Here is a 23,969-nt window from a genome sequence, read left to right as displayed (position 1 = left end):
CCTAAAGTATAAAAGCTATGGACATTCAACTTCATAGGATGATAGATCTTCATTAAAACCGCCTCCGTGGTCGAGGGGTTAGAGTCGATGACTTCTAATCCAGTTACCTCTCTGGCGTGGGTTCGATCCCCGGGAGATGCTTTGGTAGTTTAGCACGGAGGAAGGTAGTCTAGTACTGGTGTAACTCTCCAGGAACGATGGTTAGGAAACTACCCGCCTATATGACTGAAATACTGTTGGGAAAAGGCATAAAATGAAACAAACAAACAAACAAAAGATCTCATTAAGAAGAAGTGCAGTGCCCAAGAACTGGTACTCTGCATTTCTTATTTTTTGAGTTATTGCCCTTTGTTTATTTTCATACTTTATTTTTGTCCAGGCCATTTCTCATAAATTATAAAAGCTTTATACTTGAAACTTAATAGGATGATAGATCTAACTGATAAGAAGTGCAGTGCACTGAAACTGCTGATCTGCATTTCTTATTTTTTAAGTTATTGCCCTTTATTAATTTTCATACTTTATTTTTTGTCCAGGCCATTTTCTCATAAATTATGAATCTTTAGACTTGAAACTAATAGGATGATAGATTTTATTGATAAGAAGTGCAGTGCACAGAAACTGCTGATCTGCATTTCTTATTTTTTGAGTTATTGCCCTTTGTTGATTTTCAAATTTCATTTTTGTCTTTGCCATTTTTCTTAAACTATATTGTTCACAAGGCGACACATCCGACTCGCGGAGTTCTAGTTTGTAATATACATGTATTTATAAGTAAGTAAAGATTGATGTTTAAGAAAAAAATATTTTGTTTTGTTATGTTCCCCTTTTCCATACATATTTAATAAAAGTTTTCTTGGCTATCTCCCTATAATTTTTGGAATTGCAAGAATCAGAAGTGAAAACATTTAACCCAATGACCCATAGAGTCAAGGTTGGAAAGGTCATATATCACTATAACAATATGTACTCAAGAAAGTATTATGTATAATGCTTGATAGTAAAACAAGAGCCTGGATACCAGGCATAAGTTTTGACCCCTGGTGTTGCTTTAAGTTGGTTACACCTGAGGTCAGCCAATATCGTCTTTCCTGTTTCACCACCATATGACCTTAATTTTGTTGGTGTATTTTTTAATACAAAATAAACATAGCAGGCTTAAGCTTAGAATTTAGATGTTATGGCCATAGTTGAAGTTGATAACAATAAAATAAAAAGTAAGAACAACACAGATGTCAATTTTTAACTCAACTTTTTAGAGAATAGGGAGAGATATTGAACTTGCCTAGGCGTAGGCATCACACGTTGAGTTTTTGCATGCAATTTGTATCTTCAAAAACTTAACTAAAAGTTATGGGTTGAAACTTTTCACACTTACTTGAGAACATACTAGGAGGTCACTATACAAAGCTTGTAACATGGATTTTGACAGAATTATGGACCTTATTGAAATTAGAAATTTCTACATTATCCAGGCTCTTGTTTTAAGTTACCAAGCACTGAAAATAGTCAAGCATGCTGTCCTTCCAACAACTCTTGTTTATAACGACACTAAGTAAACAAGGAAGGTATGTAAAACAATACATCAAGAACATCTGCATAGGATAAGGCTACTTTATTCATCAACTAGTTTCAGTCAAACAATTAACTTCATCAGGATAAAACAACATCAGTACCAAAATTCAGACAAAGTACACTTCGTAATAACTTAAAGTCATGTGACTTGATCAAAATGTTGATAAATTTGGAAGTTTACCAAAATTTCTTGGATTATTGCCAATTGAATTAAATGTTGTATAATGATCATACTTGATTAATTTTGTTGTCTTAAAAAAGGAAATCTATGGTTCCCAGGGAGATAATTTTTTTCATTTGTGCTTCTATATTGTCCAATTTCCTCTTGGCATATAATAGTTACTGTTTCATTTCTTAAACAATTAAAACCATTAATTTTGTGCTAAGGGAGATACTGTTTCAGAAATAAAAAGATGTCTAGAGGTTTCTTGTGTTTTCTCACTATTCTTTTTGTTCTTTATTAGCTGTGGAGATTCTCTGTTAATTATAATGTGTATATATTTATATATGTTGGCATCTGTTTTAGTTTTTGCACATTTAGGTGTCGACTTGGGCTTTTTCTCGAGTTGAATAGTTTTAAATCGTCACCTTAGTGCAGTAACTCCCATTGAAGTATTAATGAGTTAACCTGTTACTGCATTACGGTGATGAAATGTTGTTTCATCAAATCAATGTATGTTCAATGAATAATTCTTCAATGTGTTAGCCGTGCATATTGTTTATGGCACCAGGAACACATATAATTAGTTGTTCATTATAAGAGAACATACTACTAAAATGATTCAGTAAGCATAAAGTCATATAAGAATGAACAATACATAGTATTTATAAACATTTATTCCATAAACCAAAGAACAAAATATGCTACAATGTTTGTATTAAGTTATTTCAAACTTGATATGTTAAAATTCATGCAGCTATTATATTAAATAAGAAAATAAATAAATAATGAACAAATTATTCAAATATGCAATTATTATTGAAGATTCAAATTAATGCAAACCCGCCAATGAAAATTAAACGGCCAATGAATATTAAACCTGTCAATAAATGAAAATCATTAAGGTTACATGTATGTTAGCTTAATATAACTCAAAACTGTCTTTCAAATAAAATGGTCTGGAGATGGACCAATTTACAAAATGAATGGAAAAAAGATGTCTCGGTTGTTCATGTGACTTTGCTTAAGCATTTGAAAGAACGGATGCCATAATGGTGTGAAAAATGTTGTTTAAAAATCAAAATCTATTTTTACATGACGTAACATCAAAAAATATAAAGAACATAGTCATAGTGAGTACAATTATTCAATATCATCATCTATTTGAAAGACCCTGCTCAAAAGAGTACTGTATAACGATTTTTTTTTGTGACTTGCAAATTTCACATGATTATTGTCAAAAATGATAATTTGCACTTTTTAATTTTATAAAGCTAAGTATCTAATTTGTGTTTGACTTATTAGTAATGGAAGGTCTCTCACTAACCTTCCAGCAAACATAAATTAAAATCTTTAAAAATTTTAACAAAACCTGCTAGATTTCTTAAATAAACTAGTCAAGTATGCTGCACTTGAAATGTTCAAAAGATATGAATATTTTCCTTCTATCTCAAAAGTTATGTTCCAATAGGTATAGTTTGACTTATTGAAGTAATTTTTAATGGAAAAGCCCCACCTGTTATATATTTAATTGTATAAGTACTAACATGAAAAGAGAGTCAAGTAGTGTTGAATAAGTAAGGTGTAAAGGGGGGGTGCTGGGTTCGCGACGTGTTTGGCCGTATGGGTGTGTAAGACACGTGTGAAGATTGGTCTGCAAAGTGTCGCCGGAAAGTGATTGGGGTGGTTCGCTGGCGAAGAGCTGGAGGTGGTCATTTTTTTATTTATTCTCTCTTTTACTTTGCTCTCTCTTTCCAGTCCTCCTTGATCTCAGGCCCCTGCTCTACCCCACGTTACACTGCTCACATCGAACTCCCAGATTATCATTTTTGTAATGGGATGGACTCCTATTAGTGAACTGCCAGATCCAATGATTTCAGTCCACCCAATGTTCTGCTGATTTCGTCAGCCTCACTTTCACTCACAACTTGTTGTGATTGGTCAATTTGAATCTGGTCCACGCCCATTAATCTTGTAGAGTCAACAGACCCTCTAGCACCTGATGTTACATTGTCTTTGTCTTCTAAGAAAAAGAGCAAAATAAAAAGGTGAAATAACATTTAACAGATTTCTTTTAACTTTTAAAATATTGTTCTGTTTGTTATTTAGAAGTTAAAACAAATTGCGAGTTTTTATTAAAAATTGTGATAAATAGCTTTAAATACTGTGAATGGGGCCCAATTTCAGCCCCAGATCTGTATGAACTAGATATAAAACAGACGCTTCCACTGTAAATTCTTTAGCTTATGAACAGATAAAATAATAAAAAATAAGGAGTAAATTCAAACATTATAAATGGCAAAACAAGTCTCTGTTCATTAAACAACATGACTTGTATATCTGGGTTTATTTTCATACCTATTACTATTCTGTAAATTATTCTTTGCCTTAATTACTTCATTTAATTCATGCATAACAAAATTGGTACCAGAATTTTATGGTTACAGTAGACAGAAAATTGGAATCAAACAATTTACTGTTTATAATAGGACTGTATAGGTGGATATTCTTGTGTGTTGAAAAGATAGCAAATTTAAAATTTCAGACATTTCATGTGTCAAAGCAAATATTAGTAAATTGTGCAAAGGTAGAATTTAATGACAATTTGGTTGATATGCTAAAGGAAATATTAGCGATTTTGTCAATTCGCGAAATTCGCCAATATTTCTGTGTCGCTAATTTAACCACTTATACAGTTACAACTGTAACACACATGTTACACTTTACTATTTACATACCTGTAGTGTATAAGGACTCTTTCTCCCTGGTGGTCTGTGGATGTCTAGTGCAAAGAATTGGTTCGGGTGGAGTATCATATGTAAGCTTGTATTTAGCACAGTTATCCAGTAATTTCAAAATAGCTACCATATTAGCACTGACAAGACCATAAACTAGGTCAGGCTTTCCAATCTGATATTTTATCACCATCAATTCCCACGGTGTCACGACACGCAGCTTGGATACATCAGCCCATCTAAAATGAAACTCTGTCTTCATTTTTATATTCAAAATGGTCAAACCATCGTTAGAGATCCTTAAACTCCCAACCTGTCTAGTGTTTGCCCGACTTATTTCAAGCTTCGTAAACAGTATTTCATATTCGAAAACCTCTGGAATGTCGCTCTTATTAACAACTACTGGATCAACAGTTTTATACTCGGATGGTAAACGCCATCTCCCAATCCAACTATCAATGTCCTTGACAAGATTGTCAGCAATGTCAAGGTCATTATGAAGGTCGGCCATTACATCCATAGTATGATCTATCTGTTTGCCTTGATCATACAGTTGAACTGCAGCATTTGATAATGTCTGCTCTGAGTCTTTAACAATTCCGAGCAATTTCTGCCCCATCCTTGTCTTCTGTCCTTTGGAATTTTTCATTGCGCTATTGCTTTTCTGAAAGAGCTTTGCTTGCCAGAAATGTTTCAATGTTCCATAAACGCCTTCCCGATCAGGCAAAGATGAAAACCAGATCTTCTCATTTTCTTTAGTTACGATAAAAATAGCTCCAAATACAAGACCAGTTGTAGATTTTCTTACATCTATCAAATCCTCATATGGTATTGAAATTAGTTCATCATTTTTACCACTGTTATTTTGTTGGGTGAACACTATTTCCTCTGCCGTTACTACCAATGTGCCATAATTCCATCGTCTTTTCTTGTTATTGTACAAAGATGCCGGCCATTCGCATATATTAAAGACAGGTTTGGCCATGGTTTAGCGGTACACCTATAGATAAAGAGACATATTAAGTTCAGTTTCATTTGATATACATGTACTTAAATTTAATAGTTGAATTGAATTCAGTGTGTATTTTAAATTGTTCAACAAAATAAGATGCACTTCTTAATGAATTTAATGATAAATGATAAGTGTTTTTTTTTTGACCAAATGGAAGATTAAAATTTTAGTTTAATTAACTCTTAAAAGGAAAATTGTGCTTAAGAAATAATCGTTGATTATAATGCTTAGCTGTATGCACAACAACCACTTCTAATTGTCTTGGTAGTGTAGGGACCGTCACTTATAAAGTAATTTATAAAGTATCAAATCCTTGTTGCAATCCCTGCCCTGGGAGACATTCAGATAATAAGCTGTCCTCCTATATCATGAATTGAGCATACAAAATATCACCTGCTGTTTTCACATTGTAATGACCCTATTATGTATTTGAGATACAAATTCATCATGAATCATGTATATAATGTCTTGAAGTCAACAAGATCTTTGATTTAATTATGAATGTACAGTTATTATTTTTCAATTAATTACTGTGTTAAAAACTATGTGATAGATATATCTGTGATAAATTGTCTTAATCTGTTTTGTATTATGACATATATATATACACAAATCAATCAATCAATCAATCAATGAAAATGTATAGATTTGTTCTTACATACAGTAGGCTGGCTTGTTTCCTTTTGTCCAAGGATACTTGTCACCAGGTCCCTACATGTACTAGATCTACTAATATAAGTATTCAGGAAAATCTGTGTATATCTTTGATGCATGAAATAAACAGATGGATAGCTATTTAGAATAGCTTTGACAGATGACATACCTATAAATCTCATGGATTAAACCCCTACGTATTTTTTTTAGGAGTGTTAAATCGAAAGTTCAATTTGATTTCTTTTTAATGTCCAATTTGCCAAAATTTCATTTTTTTCTTAAACTTACCGGTTTTTCTAACGTTCACTCATTTACCATAACTTGATTTTCTTTACATAATCTATGAAAGAATGAAATAATAAAATACACTTCCGATTACAACGAATCAGTACAAATGGTTGAACTGAATGAAAGGGAGATAACCGTGTCCACTGTATCATATCTATCATTTACGCTTCTCGGCGTTCTTATTCTAAGGGAGGCGACAGGAACATAATTATACATGTATACATCGTGGTTAAAATAATATTGTTGTTATAACAGACTGTAAGGTGCATTTATGCTGTCGCTTTGAATTCTTATTCAACCATATTTGATTAATGACACTAGATGAAAAAAATAAAAAAATAAATAAAAATAATATATATATAATTACCAATACAGTGAGTAGTAGCAAGCATATAATATTATGGCCGGCCTTCTATTAAAATGATTTATTTCATAGACTTCTAGAAGCTATGGTACATATACACGAACATTTAGGATGCAAAATATGATAATTCGCGTGCAATTGTAAGACAAAACGATTAGTTCCACCTATCTTCAACATTGATACCCATCTGGCAAGTGTACGATATGAAGGGCATTTTCCATTAACTAAATCTAGATACGTTTTTATTTCGGACGCGCAATTACCCAAATTACCCACGAATTTTGCAATAATCTCTTTGCTCCTCTCTCAAATCACAATGAAAACCACATGTATATAATTGACCTGCTTAAATGTTATTGCACGTGCAAATCGTGCGAAAATATAGATCTACTGTTGGTTGTATAGGATAGATCATGAGTACCAGTTGGATGTGAGATTTATCAACGAGCGAAGCGAGTTGATAAATCTCACATCCAACTGGTACGAGCGATCTATCTGACTTAGACCACAGGTAGTTTTCTCTGTTTAAGGTGAAGATTAAACATGCGTAAACGATTTCTTCTCCGACTATTACATAGGGATATCCAAATATTTCTTATTCAATCTATTTGGCCTTATTGTAGGCAATAAAATGCACGGGAAAACGACATAATTCATGTTATTTCATGAATATAGTCACTGAATATGATAGATTTCACATTCCATTATAAATTTCTACTCAGAAGAAAATTGGGAAAAAGTTAACATTTCTGAATGCGATGACATTACATTTTCGCAACTTGAGAGATTTTGTTGTTATTCCTGTTGATTCCTCATTTAAATGATTTAATGACAGCACCGTACACAGCGCTTAAATAATAATTCAAGAAGCAAGACTGCTTTCCGAAAAATACTCTTAGACAGAAATCATGGGCGAGGGCTGCTTATCAAGAGTGGGCGTGTTGGAGAAACGGGCAGGTAACTTTCATTAAACGTTTTCCTTAATGCTTAAACAATTCTATGGGACAGGATATTTATTGGTTGTCCGGCTGAAGTTGAAAATATTTTACTTGACGTATAGATTTGTTTATTTATATAAATCCTGCATTGACGTTTTTTTTACCTCATTCATGAACTAAAAAAGTATAACAAACGTCCCTCTGAAGCCTTAAAGCATAGCATTTCCTTAGCGTTGCAACTGCAGCCCAGTAACCTTTCGGAAACTCCACCCCTTCCCCACCAGTGGAATCCCCTTTTCCCAAACCAGTAAATGAATGTAAATCTACAATGTCTGCTATTAGGAGTGAGCCGGGCATAATTCAGGATGAGATTATTGAAATATGTGCCTGACAATATTACAGTAGCATAAAAGGGGTCGTAAAATTAAGATACATATATAGATTTAAGTAGTTTTTGATAAACGCATTTCATTTTATTATTGCTTGTTTTTTCTTATTTACAAATACAGTAACTATTGAAATGACGAAATAAATTGGTCAAAGGACTATTGCTATCTGTTAGGTTTTTTATTTGTTTGGGTCGTCAGAAATGTCTTTCGATGTGACGAAACAGCAGCACGTTTGGGGGATTTACTTTCTGAGAAGAAATGATCACCGGTAACCGTATTGCTGTAATATCTCGTATATTTATATATCTCCAGTACCAAAGGGCGTAGGAGGTGTATATACTGAACCTTTTCTAGAAGCAATTCCCTGTTCATCTAACGGGGCTCTAATTTCATGAAATGAAACAGTATAGTACGTTTCTGATTTCTCCGTAAGAGACGGAGGTTTTTTTTTTCATTTTTTTATTCATTTCAATTTCTTTATATAACTGTATGAATTAATATAGAAAACTACTCTGAAGATTCGTGCACATTTCGTTATGAAATTTACTACTTTCGATATTCATGTTTGCTTCAAAACGTTCGCAACGGTTTTGGCATGCCATATGCTCTTACATTCTCGTTTGATTTGCAAGTTGGTTTGTATGCAATATCAAAGTAAATCACATATTTTCTACCGAAAATGCTTAGAACTCGACCTATTATTGAAGTAAGAGATCATTCGTGCATAACTTTTCCATCGCATGTCAGCAGCGCAGAGCTCAAAATTCCCTTCCGGACAACGTCTCTAACAACGGACCGTGTGCATTTAGCCACACACTTACGATTAACTTATTTTGTTAGTGATCGCACTGGACTTACATTTCAATACCATATTTGAGCCGTGCCATGACAAAACCAACATAATGCGTTTGCGACCAGCATGGATCCAGACCGTGCAGGCTGGTCTTGATCCATGCTGGTCGCAAATGCATTACGTTGGTTTTGTCATGACACGGCTCATATGGCTATTATTGGCAGTTTTTGCCTAATCCGATGTTCTACTCAGACTTAAAAAAACACGAAATAGCTCACTTCTTGTGACAATGATTTGTGCCCGATTGCAATGAATTGTAGTCATTCTCTAAGCAGAAGATCTAAGCTGTTATACAAGACACAACATATAATTTTTGGCGAAGCATTTGTGCCACAGTGATCATTGTTTCACAACCATTATCATCCGTTCCTTGCAAAAATGTTCGCATCTAAATTTACGTTGAAATACACACGAAAATGCGGCGATCATTTATAAGATACACTTTGTGACAGTCATTTAAGCTCGATTGTAAGGAATCGCAAATATTCTTAACGCATGGGTGTTAGCTTTCTAACAAGACATGGCATATAATAATCGGTGAATTATTACCGTCGCTGTGACTGTTGTTTCACAACCAGTTGCAGTCGTACCTTTCGAAAATGTGCACATCTTAATTTCCGTTACATTTGTGCAGAAAATGGAGTTGTCGAAGTAATAGGAACAAGTACATTTTGGCAAGCCAAAATTCATATGTCTCTGACTATATTTCAAAAAAAAAAAAAAAAAAAAAAAAAAAAAAAACAGGTGCAGACGACAAAATTTTGTCATATGAATTCGCGAAAGCAATTATTTTGTACCTTTGAACTAGAAGCATATGTGCTTTTTATCTGTTTTATTATCATACCTTTTATAACTGGACAGAGATAATTTATTATTAGTTGTGTAAATTGATTATCATCATCATCATCATCAATCATCATCAATCATCATCAATCATCATCATCATCATCATACATATAATTCATCCGCATAACTTGTCATAATCGATACTATAAAATTAGACATTTTTATTCACTGATAACATAATATATATAGCATAATGAATACGTAAGGAAGTATATCTCGGACAAATCACCAAAAGAATCAGCATTGAACTTTTGGAATAAAGTGTTCCCCAAGTTTTATGCATTCACACAGGAATAACAAGTTAGAAAGAAAGTGAAAACAAATTGGCTTATCTCCCGTTGACCACGGTCATTCAGAACCTAACGTAAATGGCGATTTCCTCCCTTTAACAGTCGATATCTCAATAAAAAGGCTAATGATGCTGATACAAAAGTCACTATCTGCTGCGCTTTGATTCTATTTCTATCTTCTGCAAAATGTCTTTCGATGTGACGAAACAGCAGCACGTTTGGGGGATTTACTTTCTGAGAAGAAATGATCACCGGTAACCGTATTGCTGTAATATCTCGTATATTTATATATCTCCAGTACCAAAGGGCGTAGGAGGTGTATATACTGAACCTTTTCTAGAAGCAATTCCCTGTTCATCTAACGGGGCTCTTATTTCATGAAATGAAACAGTATAGTACGTTTCTGATTTCTCCGTAAGAGACGGAGTTTTTTTTCATTTTTTTTTATTCATTTCAATTTCTTTATATAACTGTATGAATTAATATAGAAAACTACTCTGAATATTCGTGCACATTTCCTTATGAAATTTACTACTTTCGATATTCATGTTTGCTTTAAAACGTTTGCAACGGTTTTGGCATGCCATATGCGCTTACATTCTCGTTTGATTTGCAAGTTGGTGTGTATGCAATATCAAAGTAAATCACATATTTTCTACCGAAAATGCTTAGAACTCGACCTATTATTGAAGTAAGAGATCATTCGTGCATAACTTTGCCATCGCATGTCAGCAGCGCAGAGCTCAAAATTCCCTTCCGGACAACGTCTCTAACAACGGGACGTGTGCATTTGGCCACACACGATTAACTTATTTTGTTAGTGATCGCACTGGACTTACATTTCAATACCATATTTGAGCCGTGACATGACAAAATCAACATAATGCGTTTGCGACCAGCATGGATCCAGACCTTGCAGGCTGGTCTTGATCCATGCTGGTCGCAAATGCATTACGTTGGTTTTGTCATGACACAGCTCATATGGCTATTATTGGCAGTTTTTGCCTAATCCGATGTTCTACTCAGACTTAAAAAACACACGAAATAGCTCACTTCTTGTGACAATGATTTGTGCCCGATTGCAATGAATTGTAGTCATTCTCTAAGCAGAAGATCTAAGCTGTTATACAAGACACAACATATAATTTTTGGCGAAGCATTTGTGCCACAGTGATCATTGTTTCACAACCATTATCATCCGTTCCTTGCAAAAATGTTCGCATCTAAATTTACGTTGAAATACACACGAAAACGCGATCATTTATAAGATACACTTTGTGACAGTCATTTAAGCTCGATTGTAAGAAATCGCAAATATTCTTAACGCATGGGTATTAGCTTTCTAACAAGACATGGCATATAATAATCGGTGAATTATTGCCGTCGCTGTGACTGTTGTTTCACAACCAGTTGCAGCCGTACCTTTCGAAAATGTGCACATCTTAATTTCCGTTACATTTGTGCAGAAAATGGAGTTGTCGAAGTAATAGGAACAAGTACATTTTGGCAAGCCAAAATTCATATGTCTCTGACTATATTTCCAAAAAAAAAAAAAAAAAAAAAAAAAAAAAACAGGTGCAGACGACAAAATTTTGTCATATGAATTCGCGAAAGCAATTATTTTGTACCTTTGAACTAGAAGCATATGTGCTTTTTATCTGTTTTATTATCATACCTTTTATAACTGGACAGAGATAATTTATTATTAGTTGTGTAAATTGATCATCATCATCATCATCATCAATCATCATCAATCATCATCAATCATCATCAATCATCATCATCATCATCATGCATATAATTCATTCTCATAACTTGTCATAATCGATACTATAAAATTAGACATTTTTATTCACTGATAACATAATATATATAGCATAATGAATACGTAAGGAAGTATGCTTCTAGTTCAAAGGTACAAAATTATTGAGACATATGAATTTTGGCTTGCCAAAATGTACTTGTTCCTATTACTTTCGACAACTCCATTTTCTGCACAAATGTAACGGAAATTAAGATATGCACATTTTTCGAAAGGTACGACTGCAACTGGTTGGTGAAACAACAGTCACAGCGACGGTAATAATTCACCGACAATTATATGCCTATGTCTTGTTAGAAAGCTAATACCCATGCGTAAAGAATATTTGCGATTCATTACAATCGAGCTTAAATGACTGTCACAAAGTGTATCTTATAAATGATCGCGTTTTCGTGTGTATTTCAACGTAAATTTAGATGCGAACATTTTTGCAAGGAACGGATGATAATGGTTGTGAAACAATGATCACTGTGGCACAAATGCTTCGCCAAAAATTATATGTTGTGTCTTGTATAACAGCTTAGATCTTTTCTGCTTAGAGAAATGACTTACAGATTCATTGCAATCGGGGCACAAATCATTGTCACAAGAAGGGAGCTATTGTCGTGTGTTTTTTTAAGTCTGAGTAGAACATCGGATTAGGCAAAAAACTGCCAATAATAGCCATATGAGCCGTGTCATGACAAAACCAACGTAATGCATTTGCGACCAGCATGGATCAAGACCAGCCTGCACGGTCTGGATCCATGCTGGTCGCAAACGCATTATGTTGGTTTTGTCATGGCACGGCTCAAATATGGTATTGAAATGTAAGTCCAGTGCGATCACTAACAAAATAAGTTAATCGTAAGTGTGTGGCTAAATGCACACGTCCCGTTGTTAGAGACGTTGTCCGGAAGGGAATTTTGAGCTCTGCGCTGCTGACATGCGATGGCAAAGTTATGCACGAATGATCTCTTACTTCAATAATAGGTCGAGTTCTAAGCATTTTCGGTAGAAAATATGTGATTTACTTTGATATTGCATACAAACCAACTTGCAAATCAAACGAGAATGTAAGAGCATATGGCATGCCAAAACCGTTGCGAACGTTTTGAAGCAAACATGAATATCGAAAGTAGTAAATTTCATAACGAAATGTGCACGAATCTTCAGAGTAGTTTTCTATATTAATTCATACAGTTATATAAAGAAATTGAAATGAATAAAAAAAATGGAAAAAAAAACCTCCGTCTCTTACGGAGAAATCAGAAACGTACTATACTGTTTCATTTCATGAAATAAGAGCCCCGTTAGATGAAAAGGGAATTGCATCTAGAAAAGGTTCAGTATATACACCTCCTACGCCCTTTGGTACTGGAGATATATAAATATACGAGATATTACAGCAATACGGTTACCGGTGATCATTTCTTCTCAGAAAGTAAATCCCCCAAACGTGCTGCTGTTGCGTCACATCGAAAGACATTTTGCAGAAGATAGAAATAGAATCAAAGCGCAGCAGATAGTGACTTTTGTATCAGCATCATTAGCCTTTTTATTGAGATATCGACTGTTAAAGGGAGGAAATCGCCATTTACGTTAGGCAAACTCCTCACAGTGATTACCTCCCTTGGCATTCTCTTTACTCATAGGGGGAGATCACTGCGTAGGAGATTGGCAGTTAGGAGTCTTATTTTCTTGAGATATGCAAAGCAGTCTGTTCAGCCTTGGACAGCAAAAACAAAAGACTGAATTTTCAGGCGATCTTTTTGCACAAAATTTATGGACGTGAACAGTTTATATTCCGGAAACACAAGAAGTGAAATAAAAGTTACCAGGAGGCAGTAAATATATACCAAGACTTATTGACATGATAATATATTGTTTATTTCTCTTTTTTTTTTAAATAACAATTTGAACAAGAGCCGTTAGACAAACGATAATGAAAATGAATCTAGGATAACAACATGAACATTTTAAATATGAGACATTACGAAATGTATGAAATCTTAATACATTGAAAGACGTTTCTGGTACATTATTTTCTGTACATATTTTTTATCACTAAAGTTTAAGATACGGTATGTTTTGTTTTTTAATTTATGAAATGGAACGTTTCTGCATTTGAAATAATAACAATAATAATAATCATGGTCTTTAACAAGAAAACAAGTATCACAGAGTTGCCCTGAGCCAATGAGAATCCTCCAATGTTCCATCAGGTGGATGACGTCATAATATTTAAGCGGTCGGTTTGTTTTATTCTGAAATAAAATATATATATTTAGAAAGTGTTCATACTTTGATTATTCGGTCTTTTACATCTGTTATTTAGTAACATGTCAAGTTTTCAAAGATATTTTAAATATTTATTAAGCACAATTTTTGAAAAAAAAATATGCCTAGAAAACTCTATAAATTAATACCTTTTTCACAACGCAAAAGTTTTTGTAATAAGTATCATAAAAATCATATTTTAACGTTATGAAATAAAGACAATTTACGAAACAAGTAGATTTCGCTATTTCGAATCTGTTGGACCGGAAGTGGACTAGAGCAAAATGAACGCTAACTTACCAGATTTAACCAGTAGCGGAAGCGTTGGTGATGGTAATTGTACCGCTGCTGCTGGTGTTGTTGTTACTGAACAAGATGAGGAAGATGAAGAGGAATCCGATCATAGCCAGAACTGTAGAAAAAACAACAAGAAATAAATAACAAATAAATAAAATGAAAGGCTGGAAAGTTACAAGTGATTCAGCAAAGTAATAAAAAAGATTTAGCAATCACATTCGGTCTAAATTTAAACTATTAGTATGCCATTTGAATATTTTATTTTTTTTGCAGACGACATTACAAAATAGCTCGAGAACTGCATTTGCAGGTTGAATCGATCGTTTCTGAAGGTATAAATTCAAAATTGTCAATGTTGATTATAGCTAAAACTGTAGAAAAAACAACAAATAAATAAAATGAAAGGATGGAAAGTTACAAGTGATTCAGCAACGAAATAAAAAGAAAAAAAAATCTAAATTTAGCAATTATATTCGGTCTAAATTTAAACTATTAATATTACAATTTTTTGCAGACGACATTTTCAAATAGCGCGAGAACTGCCTTTTCCGGTTTAATTGACCGTTTCTAAAGTTATAAATCCTTATTTTAGTCTCAAAATACTATTAATAGATATATTAAAAAATATTTTTTGCAGACGACATTTTGAAATAGTGCGAGAACTGTTTTTTTCGGTTTTATGACGGCATTTGAAGTTTAATTTCAGTTTCAAAATTGTCAATGTTGAAATATTATGGTGCATTTATAGTTACGGTATAGGCTACTGTAATAAAAACTTTGCAGTGCAAATATATATAGTTAGAGTGCTAAAATCTACAAAACAATGCACGTTTATTAAAGTTGACAGTAAAATTCAAAAAATAGTTTTGAGCTGTAAAATCGTTTTTGAAACTTGAACTTACTTCCTCCGTTTCCGAAGCCACTGCCACCAGTTGCTGGGTAATAACCATAGTTGGCTGTAGCCAGACCCAAAACACAAGCAAGGGCGAGAGCAACAATGATCAGGGATTTCATCTTGTCGGTTGTTGACTGTAACAAAAAGAATTTGAATTCATATATTATACAGCTTGTTAATTTATAGTTAGTCATGAAATATACTTATGATTTATAACAATTATGAATTATTTGTTATTCCTGCTCAATCTTAACAAGTTAATAACGAATTTCATGTAGGCCACAAACGTTTCTAATATTGAAAGAGGACGAGCTATATCTTAAATTTACACCAATAAACTTTAGTTCAAAACAAAGAAGAAATGAGTACGATATTTGTACATTAATGAATATCCAAATGTAATTTTAGTAAACATTCTAAATCTGTCATGTTTCAACAACTCAGCTGGTTTTATACAAACATGTACCTTACCGTTCTTCTGTTGTTGACTTTTATTTTATTTTAAAAAGTAAACTAAAATAAAATATGAAATTATAATTTTCATAAATAAAACTGAGAAAAATTGTATTTGAATACTTACTTGAATGATCTATATCCAAAGAATATGATACTGTTGTCGTCTGCGAACGAGAATATATACCCGTATTCACTCCGTAACACCGGAAGTGTACTTAGCAGACGAGACGTGAGATATCCGCGGGCTCTTCCTCAACTCGGTAGTGTATCGGGAAAATTGACAAGTAAAGGTAAATTACGTATTAAATTGTGTAATAGTATGCAAATTGAAAGTTTAAGGTCCGCCGATCTTTTAATTAGATGAAAATAATAGTGAGGAATATACATGTATGTCATTATTATATATGTTAGATTTTGTCATTATCATGTATGTTAGCTTTTGTATCTGTATTATAATTAAATACGCTTCGAATAGTTGCAATAAAATATTATTAAATTTTACTGAAATTATAATCTATATCGAAAAGTGAAAATTAATATAGAGCTTTGTAAATTAATATTTATATCGTTTCAAATATGAAAAGATTCTTGTGTTTGAGTAAATGTTCCATTATTACTGCTTTTCATTTACTATAATTTCACAATATGATTTCATGTACCACGATGTAGTTCTTAGGCAGTATAATTATTTTAGAATCAATACATTTTAATCCAAAAGAAAAAAGAAAGGACAAAATTCAGACGGCTTTCTTGAAAATTTTAAAACAGTATGTTCATTGATTCACGACGATTTTCATGAAAAGTTTTCAAATGTATTAAAAAGTAATATACCGGTATTTGCAATTGAGCAAAGAAAGTAGTTTACACATTGCAAATGGCATCTTCAGTCCACGTAAATTACTTAATAAATCACAAACTATCAAAAAAGCGCTTACTGGGTTAGTCACGCAGTAGATATATGGTGAAAAATTCTGCAAAATCAATTAATTATCATAATAGATTAACACGATGTCCATAAATTTAATTCAAATACTATTGGTACAATGCAAATTTTTGTTATTTATTTATGATTCATATGTATGCAAGCATTGTATGTCGATAAGCTGTACGCTTAAGTCTTGTTATATTTTTCTGATCTGTTCCTAAGGGACCGTTGATACCATCACCTTTAAGTGTTGAAAATTGAGTAACGTTCAAGCCGGTGCTAGGGGGCGTGAGGAATACATCAGTACATTTAGATGGTTACTTCGTTTTCTTTTAAAAAAATGTCTTGGTTAGTTAAAACAATATTTTTTTTATAGATATTTGAATTACACGATATATTTCTGTACGGATTGAGTAGGAAACTTGTAGCTTAGTTTAATTTATGCGATTTGATTTCTTAGCATATTTTTTTGTAATTAATCGAGTCTATAAATTTTGGCATATATGGTATCTGTAAAGCTTGTCTGAGAACAAAACTTTTTATAAAGTTAAAATCATAAATAAGCATATAGACGTTACTTTAAATAAACTTGCCTTATTTTATAGACATCAAAGGAAGGCGTATTTAAGTTATTCATAATGTTTCCTACTTGTAAAATTACGTTTGAGAATGAAAATTGAGATATTAAACTAAAGTGTTCCCTAAATTCTTAAAAAAATAGCCAAATATGTACAAATCGATCAATGTAAGTTAAAAAAAATGTTTTAAGGCTTTTGTAACTCAGTGGAGCTCCTTCAATGGCAATAAACGCCAGACATGATATGTGGGAGGTCAAATAAAATGGTCATAATTTGCTTCCGTAAATTCGCCACTCGATTAACAATTTCAAATTCTAATGTTATGAAGCTGAAAATATTACTTATCAGCATTCATAAAAAATCAAAAAGCATGTATCATTTAATTGTATCATTTAATAAATCAGTGTTTTTTATAACCATAACATCAAAATTTTTTAACAATGACGATTTTTTGATACATGTACACCTTAGGGGTACAGTCTTTTTTCTCCAACTCATAACGTTCTTATCCTTTATTTAAAAGATATTCATAACAATACACCTACTTATCATAACAAAATATCTTTCCTTACATGTGAGTATATAAGATTCAGTACATCATACTAAATTGAAAGATTTGTGGCAATCAAGTACTCGTTCATAAATAATAAATAATAAAATGTCCAGAAAATGATACGCACAGCAATTAAGTCCATGTTGCACCGGTAATTTTGTAACTAAGTTTTGATAAAACGTCATGAGACACGGTATTTCTCTATTCAGCTATTTTGTCCCAAAATTACAGAAGAAAACTATCGTTTTAAAATCACCATAGAACATTTTTATATATTACATTATAATTTTTTAGGAATAAATGCATACTCAGTTAATTGTTTGCGTCTGTGCTAAAGATGTCCTCTGCTGATTATTTCCAGAGGAACTACTTCCGGACCTTCTGGCTGTCATTCGGGCGACTGTTTCTACTGGTTTTGTCTGATGGGACCAAGAACCGCTCCCTAGTACAACTCTTGTCGCTCCTCCAATTTCATTATGACCCATTTTTCCTTTGACTGTCTGTAAAATGTGTCCCGGCTTTTCACGGTCGACAAATCCGGAAGTAAATGCTTTGCCAAAATGTCGGTTCCACTCTTCCTTCCATTGTCCAGCAGCAATCTTTGCGCGTAAAAGAGCTCTTAATCTTTCGAGAAGTGCAGCATTTTTACCGGAAGTTGACATCCACCATTTTGATCCGCTTCCGGCTGCTCCACCTTGACCGGCACCACCAGTCCATGAACCATGACCAGCTCCTCCTGTCCATGAACCTTGTCCTGCTCCTCCTGTCCAAGAACCTCCTCCGGCACCGCCCCACATACCCTGACCAGCTCCACCTCCGGCACCGCCCCACATCCCCTGACCAGCTCCACCTCCGGCACCGCCCCACATACCTTGTCCTGCTCCACCAGTCCAAGAACCTTCTCCGGCACCGCCCCACATACCCTGACCAGCTCCACCTCCGGCACCGCCCCACATACCCTGACCAGCTCCACCTTCGGCACCGCCCCACATACCCTGACCAGCTCCACCTTCGGCACCGCCCCACATACCCTGACCAGCTCCACCTCCGGCACCGCCCCACATACCCTGACCAGCTCCACCTTCGGCACCGCCCCACATACCCTGACCAGCTGATCCAGTCCATGAACCGCCGGCACCTCCCCACATACCCTGACCAGCGCTTCCCGATCCAGTCCATGACCCTTGACCTCCTCCGCTTGATGAACTTTGGCCAGATGAGCTCTGACCAGCTCCGCTAGTTGAAGAACCCTGACCGGAAGTACCATAGCCGTATTTTCCATTCCATTGACCAGAACCTGCAGTACCAGAAGCTGAACCTCCAAATTGTCCACTTCCACCAGCCCACGATCCTCCAAGACCCACACCAGCACCCGCACCAGTACCAACGGCACCTGCACCAGTACCAATGGCACCTGCACCTGCATGGGCGCCACCACCGAAGATACCTTGACCAGCTTGCGCTGTTTGCCACAGTAAACCACCATCGAGGTCAAATTCATTTCCTAACATTTCAAAATCGTCAATGCCTAGTTCACTCCAATCAATATCTCCGGCTTCATTAAACATGTCTGCGAATTCCTCAATCAGTTCATTTAGTTCGACCTCTTCACTAGAATCGGAGTCAGAATCATCCGCTTTCTTTTTCTTTGCACCTACTTGGCCGAGTGGAGTAAAATCTTCATTTTCCTCACTACTGCTATCGTCATCATCCGAGCTGCTTGAATCATCTTTGGCATTTAATGCAGCAATAACAGCATTGACTGCCTTATTCGCCTGACTAGATGCTACCGCCTTCTCAACACTGTATGCGTCTACATAAACTGAAATATGCAATAGTTTACAATGTAAATGATACAAACAGAAATATTTTAGCTATGGTAACAAAATCCGAAACATGACGTAAGTTCCATTGTTAGTTTAGAAACTAAATGAATATAAATATGCTCAATTAACGAGTGAGGTACAGTAGTCACTACACATGAACAATTTATACTTTGATTATCAATGAAAGAAAAAGAAATGGTGTTGAATCCCTTGGTAAGAAAGTCAAACAACTAAATAAAAGTTATTGCTCTACATTTCTATTATTAAATATGCAATGCATTTTAATATTGAAATCAACTTAGGTAGTAGCTGTACAAGTAAACACAAACTTCATCAAAGGGAACCAAAATTTCTACAATCAAACATTTCCCCATCAGCATGTTCATAAGATCATTCCAACACAAATCTAGTTTTTTCCCCAAAACTATGCTTTGTAAAGAAAGTACTTATCATTCATATGTAAATAGCTAGTTTAGTCTTTCTGCCAAGACCAGGTTTACTTCAGGGTTCAAGGTTGTTTCGTCTTCTTTACGTAAAAGACATATAAACATCGGTCAGTAACCCAATAGCTTACGATGGCTTTGACCATTTGTTGTAGTTCATGCCCGTATAACTTAAGCGCTTGACTGCTTTGTGATAAATTATCTTTTTTTAAAGAAGAAAAAAAACTTCATGCGCATATTTTGCGTAAGACATTCTTTAAGTTTTTGTTTCGTTTTTATGTGGGTTTTTATGTTTTATGTTACGTTTTTTTTTCAAAGCATAATTTTATGTTACAGTGAACCTCGTATGTACTTTTTAAAATGTATCTGTTATCCATGATTAATGGTAAAACATTGCACTTCTTCTTGTGACAATTTTGCGCTTATTTTTCAAGTAATTAATATAAATCATTGTGTTAATGCGTAGTTTGGTGTTGTTGTTTTGATGTTGTTTAGTCGGTGTAAGAAAATATATTAAAATGAATAATTATTTTTGGCCATCGGACAAATTTGTGTAAAGTCTATTTATTTACAATACAACAGTCAAAATACCGTTGGTCGGCAAATGTCACTCCTTTAAGTGATATTGTTAATGGTTCAGAACAGGTTTTTTTTCCAGTTAGAATATAATTTGACTACATGCGAATACTTAACGTTTGTTTCGATTAAATTGTGACGCAGTTGATCTTGTTTTCATTTGTTAAATACAATTTTTTTTGTTTGCAACTGTAAAACTATTAATTTGTAGTTAAACGACATTTATTTCAGGCATAAGAACTGTTACATATATTTACATTCTATGAACTTAAATATACATGTATAAACTTATATATGTATGTGTATTTGGCTATTTGCCCCATGATTTCAATTTTTGTTGCGAGAGAAAAAAAGATAAAAAAGGGTATTTGTATAATTATTATCGAAAAGAAGCTATTGTTAAACTTTAGACCTAACCATTCGTTTATTTAATGCTTTTTTGAAATCCACGTGTACATGCCACTGAAAAATAAGGCAGAGTCGACCATACAGTAAGAAAGATAGATAGATATTAAACTAAGTGCATGCAATATATTACTAGAAATATAAATAATAAGACAAAATATTTTCTTACCAGTTATCGAAAGCGAAAGCAGTAGAATCATTACCGAAAACTTCATCTTTATGTTCTGTACCTGCAATAATAATAACGATATATTTTTGTTTGCTTTTGATTTAAATCTGAATTCAGCATTTATGAAAAATGTTTGTTTTTAAAATAGATAAAATGAAAACATTAAAGAACGCTCCGATACTATAGAATTGAAAATGTTACAGGCTTAGTTTTACCGGGCTTGTTCATGGACATAAAATCAACCTCGCCATAACGCACAGGCTTAAATAGAATTCAACTTAGAAATATGGCGTTAAAGAATTTAGAAACATGTACTAATTTTATCATTGAGCATTTAATGTAACACCTTTGTGTCATTCGTAGAACAGCGGCGTATGGTCCTTATAATATATGTGTGCCTCCAAACGGAACGCGTAAATAGTGCGTGGAGTCAAATAAAATGGAACTTATAACTTATTTTAATTCAAATCAGATCAGAGGTTTTGAAGACATTAACAGCGTTATATCTATATAACATGCTTAGCGCTTTACCTGACGGAACCGGAAGTGGTAATAGTCTGGGTTGCGTTTCATGAAAAGTCCTAAGTGTATCCTAAGTCCTAGGACATAAACTAACTTTAGGTCTAACTTAAGACCGTTTCAATAAACATTCTAATCTTCAGTTAAATACTGTAGCTATATAAATAATTCCATTCTCCTGAGAAAGGTTAAGAAATACGATGACAGACCCTTTTATTGGCAATGTGTAAATGCCCATTAGCATAGCTATTCAGAAATTAAAAGAGGTCATAAGTTAGAACATTTTCTATGAAATGCAAAATTGTCTCAATTTTTGTCTTATGATTTTAGACTAAGGACATTCTAGGAAACGCAGCTCAAGTCTATACTTTGGAGAGTCATTTTATATTTGATATTGAAATCCCTTCAACTTTGAATGGCCTGTTTCAAATTCAAAAGCGGGCAAATCCATTACACAAATTTAACAGATTAAGGCCGGGTAATTTAAGTGTTGATATTTTACACAGAACTAGATAAGCCATCAAAGCTGTATGCCTCCAATTGTACCAAAATATTTCAAGAAAATCAAAGAAGAAAAAAAAAACCCTTACATTTTAAGAAAAAATATATTCAAAAAATAATTTACATGTTATGCGCAATTAATGACTACTTTGCAGTACATGTATTTATCTCCATATTTCTACTGAGTTACTTTTTTGAACTTTGTGTGGTTATTCAAGAGGATCTTAAGTGTTGTATGCAGTGTATATATTATTTTCTTTGTTCACTTCACAAAATTTCACTTTTAAAAGCATTTATCAAAATTTTCCTGAAAATAAGCATGAATTTGGAGGCATGCTGCTAGATCATCGCAAAACTGTACGATCTTGTCGTTGTATACGGCGTTCATTTTTTATTTTATCTGCTTAAATTTCACATTAATCTTGTTGGTAGTGAAATTTCATTTTATGCTATTTATTGTTGTTTATTGTTGTTATTGTTTGACAACGAATTAGATAAATGATCATTTTAGATAATGGTGATGAAAAATCATTCTGTTTCTAAAAGCATTGGGAACTTCACAAAATGAATTTTCAGGTAGTGATCGGAGTAAAGAAAGAAATATGAAGAATATACGTGTATATAGAGAAAATATATCAATACAAAGTGGCGTGTTTACATTTTTATCATTTCAAACACATATAAATTTCATTTTCAAAAAATGAAGACAAAATCATAACAGATAAAAAAGTTAACAAAAACAATATTTTTTAGAGCTATACTAATATAAGGATGGTTATAGCTACAATGTAGCACATTGCAAACATACTATATTTGGTTATTGGTGTCAATTTATTATTAAAAGATTAAAACATTCATTTTTATTACCGAATCGTGAAATTTAGAAACACCAATCACTAATACCACTAAGCGCAGTGCTGCTTAATATCATAGAAACACACAGCTTTTGGCGGGGAATGTGGTGGGGCGCATAACATAACTCTGAAGAAATTCTAAATAGATGTTAAAAATTTTGTGTTACAATATAAAAAAAAAAAATTAAATATATTCTCATCGGCCGAAACAAAAATGACGAACTTTTTTCAGGCCATTTTTACTGCGCAATAATTTTAAACCAGCTGTGGAAATTGTTATATTTGTCGCATGTAATCCTAAAAATACGTATTTTAAAATTCACGTTGCAAGAATTCATTTAATCTATATCAGAATATTTCTGAAAGTTATCTTAGTATATGTATAAAATTAATATCATATTAATACTATCAAACAAAAGAAAAAAATAAATATTTACCTTCAATAATAATTTGTTATTTTTTTGTATCTATTTTCTCCTTTTTTATTCTCACACACCACTCAGGAACTGTCCTGTTTCGTATTATATATTAATATTCAGAACCTTCCTTCACGTGGGGGAATATGTATTTTTATGAATTATTCACCCTCAGATTAAGTGGTGGTCATTATCTAAAACTGGAGACCAATGATATAAGTAAACGCCCAGTTTTCATTTTTGTCCTAGACAACACGCAAAACTGACCTAAACCTAGCCTCCTGTGCTTATAGCTTATTTGCTTGTTGAATGGCTTAAGATGTAATAAATTACTTGTACATTTTCAGTGCGAAGTACAAGCTAAATTGCCG

General features: G+C 33.6%; 2 protein-coding genes and 1 long non-coding RNA gene across 3 annotated transcripts; all 3 read right to left on the bottom strand.

Annotated features, from left to right (window-relative positions):
• Positions 1-3,585: 3,585 nt before the first annotated feature.
• LOC132732091 (synaptosomal-associated protein 47-like) lies at positions 3,586-6,567 on the bottom strand. Its single transcript, XM_060718438.1, has 3 exons — positions 6,425-6,567; positions 4,474-5,470; positions 3,586-3,758 (listed from the first exon to the last, which is right to left on the bottom strand). Exons 2-3 carry the CDS (start codon positions 5,453-5,455, stop codon positions 3,586-3,588), a joined length of 1,155 nt encoding a protein of 384 aa, XP_060574421.1. The 5' UTR covers positions 5,456-5,470; positions 6,425-6,567.
• Positions 6,568-13,994: 7,427 nt separating this feature from the next.
• Positions 13,995-15,551, bottom strand: LOC132732094 (uncharacterized). Its single transcript, XR_009625982.1, has 3 exons — positions 15,385-15,551; positions 14,486-14,597; positions 13,995-14,172 (listed from the first exon to the last, which is right to left on the bottom strand). It is a non-coding gene; the product is annotated as an uncharacterized LOC132732094 (long non-coding RNA).
• A 2,160-nt stretch (positions 15,552-17,711) lies between these two features.
• Positions 17,712-23,792, bottom strand: LOC132732093 (uncharacterized). The gene is made up of 3 exons (XM_060718440.1): positions 23,620-23,792; positions 21,309-21,369; positions 17,712-19,711 (listed from the first exon to the last, which is right to left on the bottom strand). Exons 2-3 carry the CDS (start codon positions 21,352-21,354, stop codon positions 18,198-18,200), a joined length of 1,560 nt encoding a protein of 519 aa, XP_060574423.1. The 5' UTR covers positions 21,355-21,369; positions 23,620-23,792; the 3' UTR covers positions 17,712-18,197.
• Positions 23,793-23,969: the final 177 nt, after the last annotated feature.

This window comes from Ruditapes philippinarum, unplaced genomic scaffold (assembly GCF_026571515.1).
Source record: "Ruditapes philippinarum isolate M1 unplaced genomic scaffold, ASM2657151v2 ctg7645_1_1_1_1, whole genome shotgun sequence".
Taxonomy (NCBI): domain Eukaryota; kingdom Metazoa; phylum Mollusca; class Bivalvia; order Venerida; family Veneridae; genus Ruditapes; species Ruditapes philippinarum.
Note: the sequence above shows the minus strand (reverse complement) of the source record. Positions and strands in the feature narration are given on the sequence as shown.

Coding starts and splice junctions, on each gene's coding strand:
- LOC132732091 (XM_060718438.1), bottom strand. CDS start 5,455: ATGGCCAAACCTGTCTTTAATATATGCGAATGGCCGGCATCTTTGTAC. Junction 3,759..4,473: donor AGAGTCCTTATACACTACAG/GTATGTAAATAG, acceptor TCTTTTTCTTAG/AAGACAAAGACAATGTAACA.
- LOC132732093 (XM_060718440.1), bottom strand. CDS start 21,354: ATGAAGTTTTCGGTAATGATTCTACTGCTTTCGCTTTCGATAACTG. Junction 19,712..21,308: donor GCTTTCGCTTTCGATAACTG/GTAAGAAAATAT, acceptor TGCATATTTCAG/TTTATGTAGACGCATACAGT.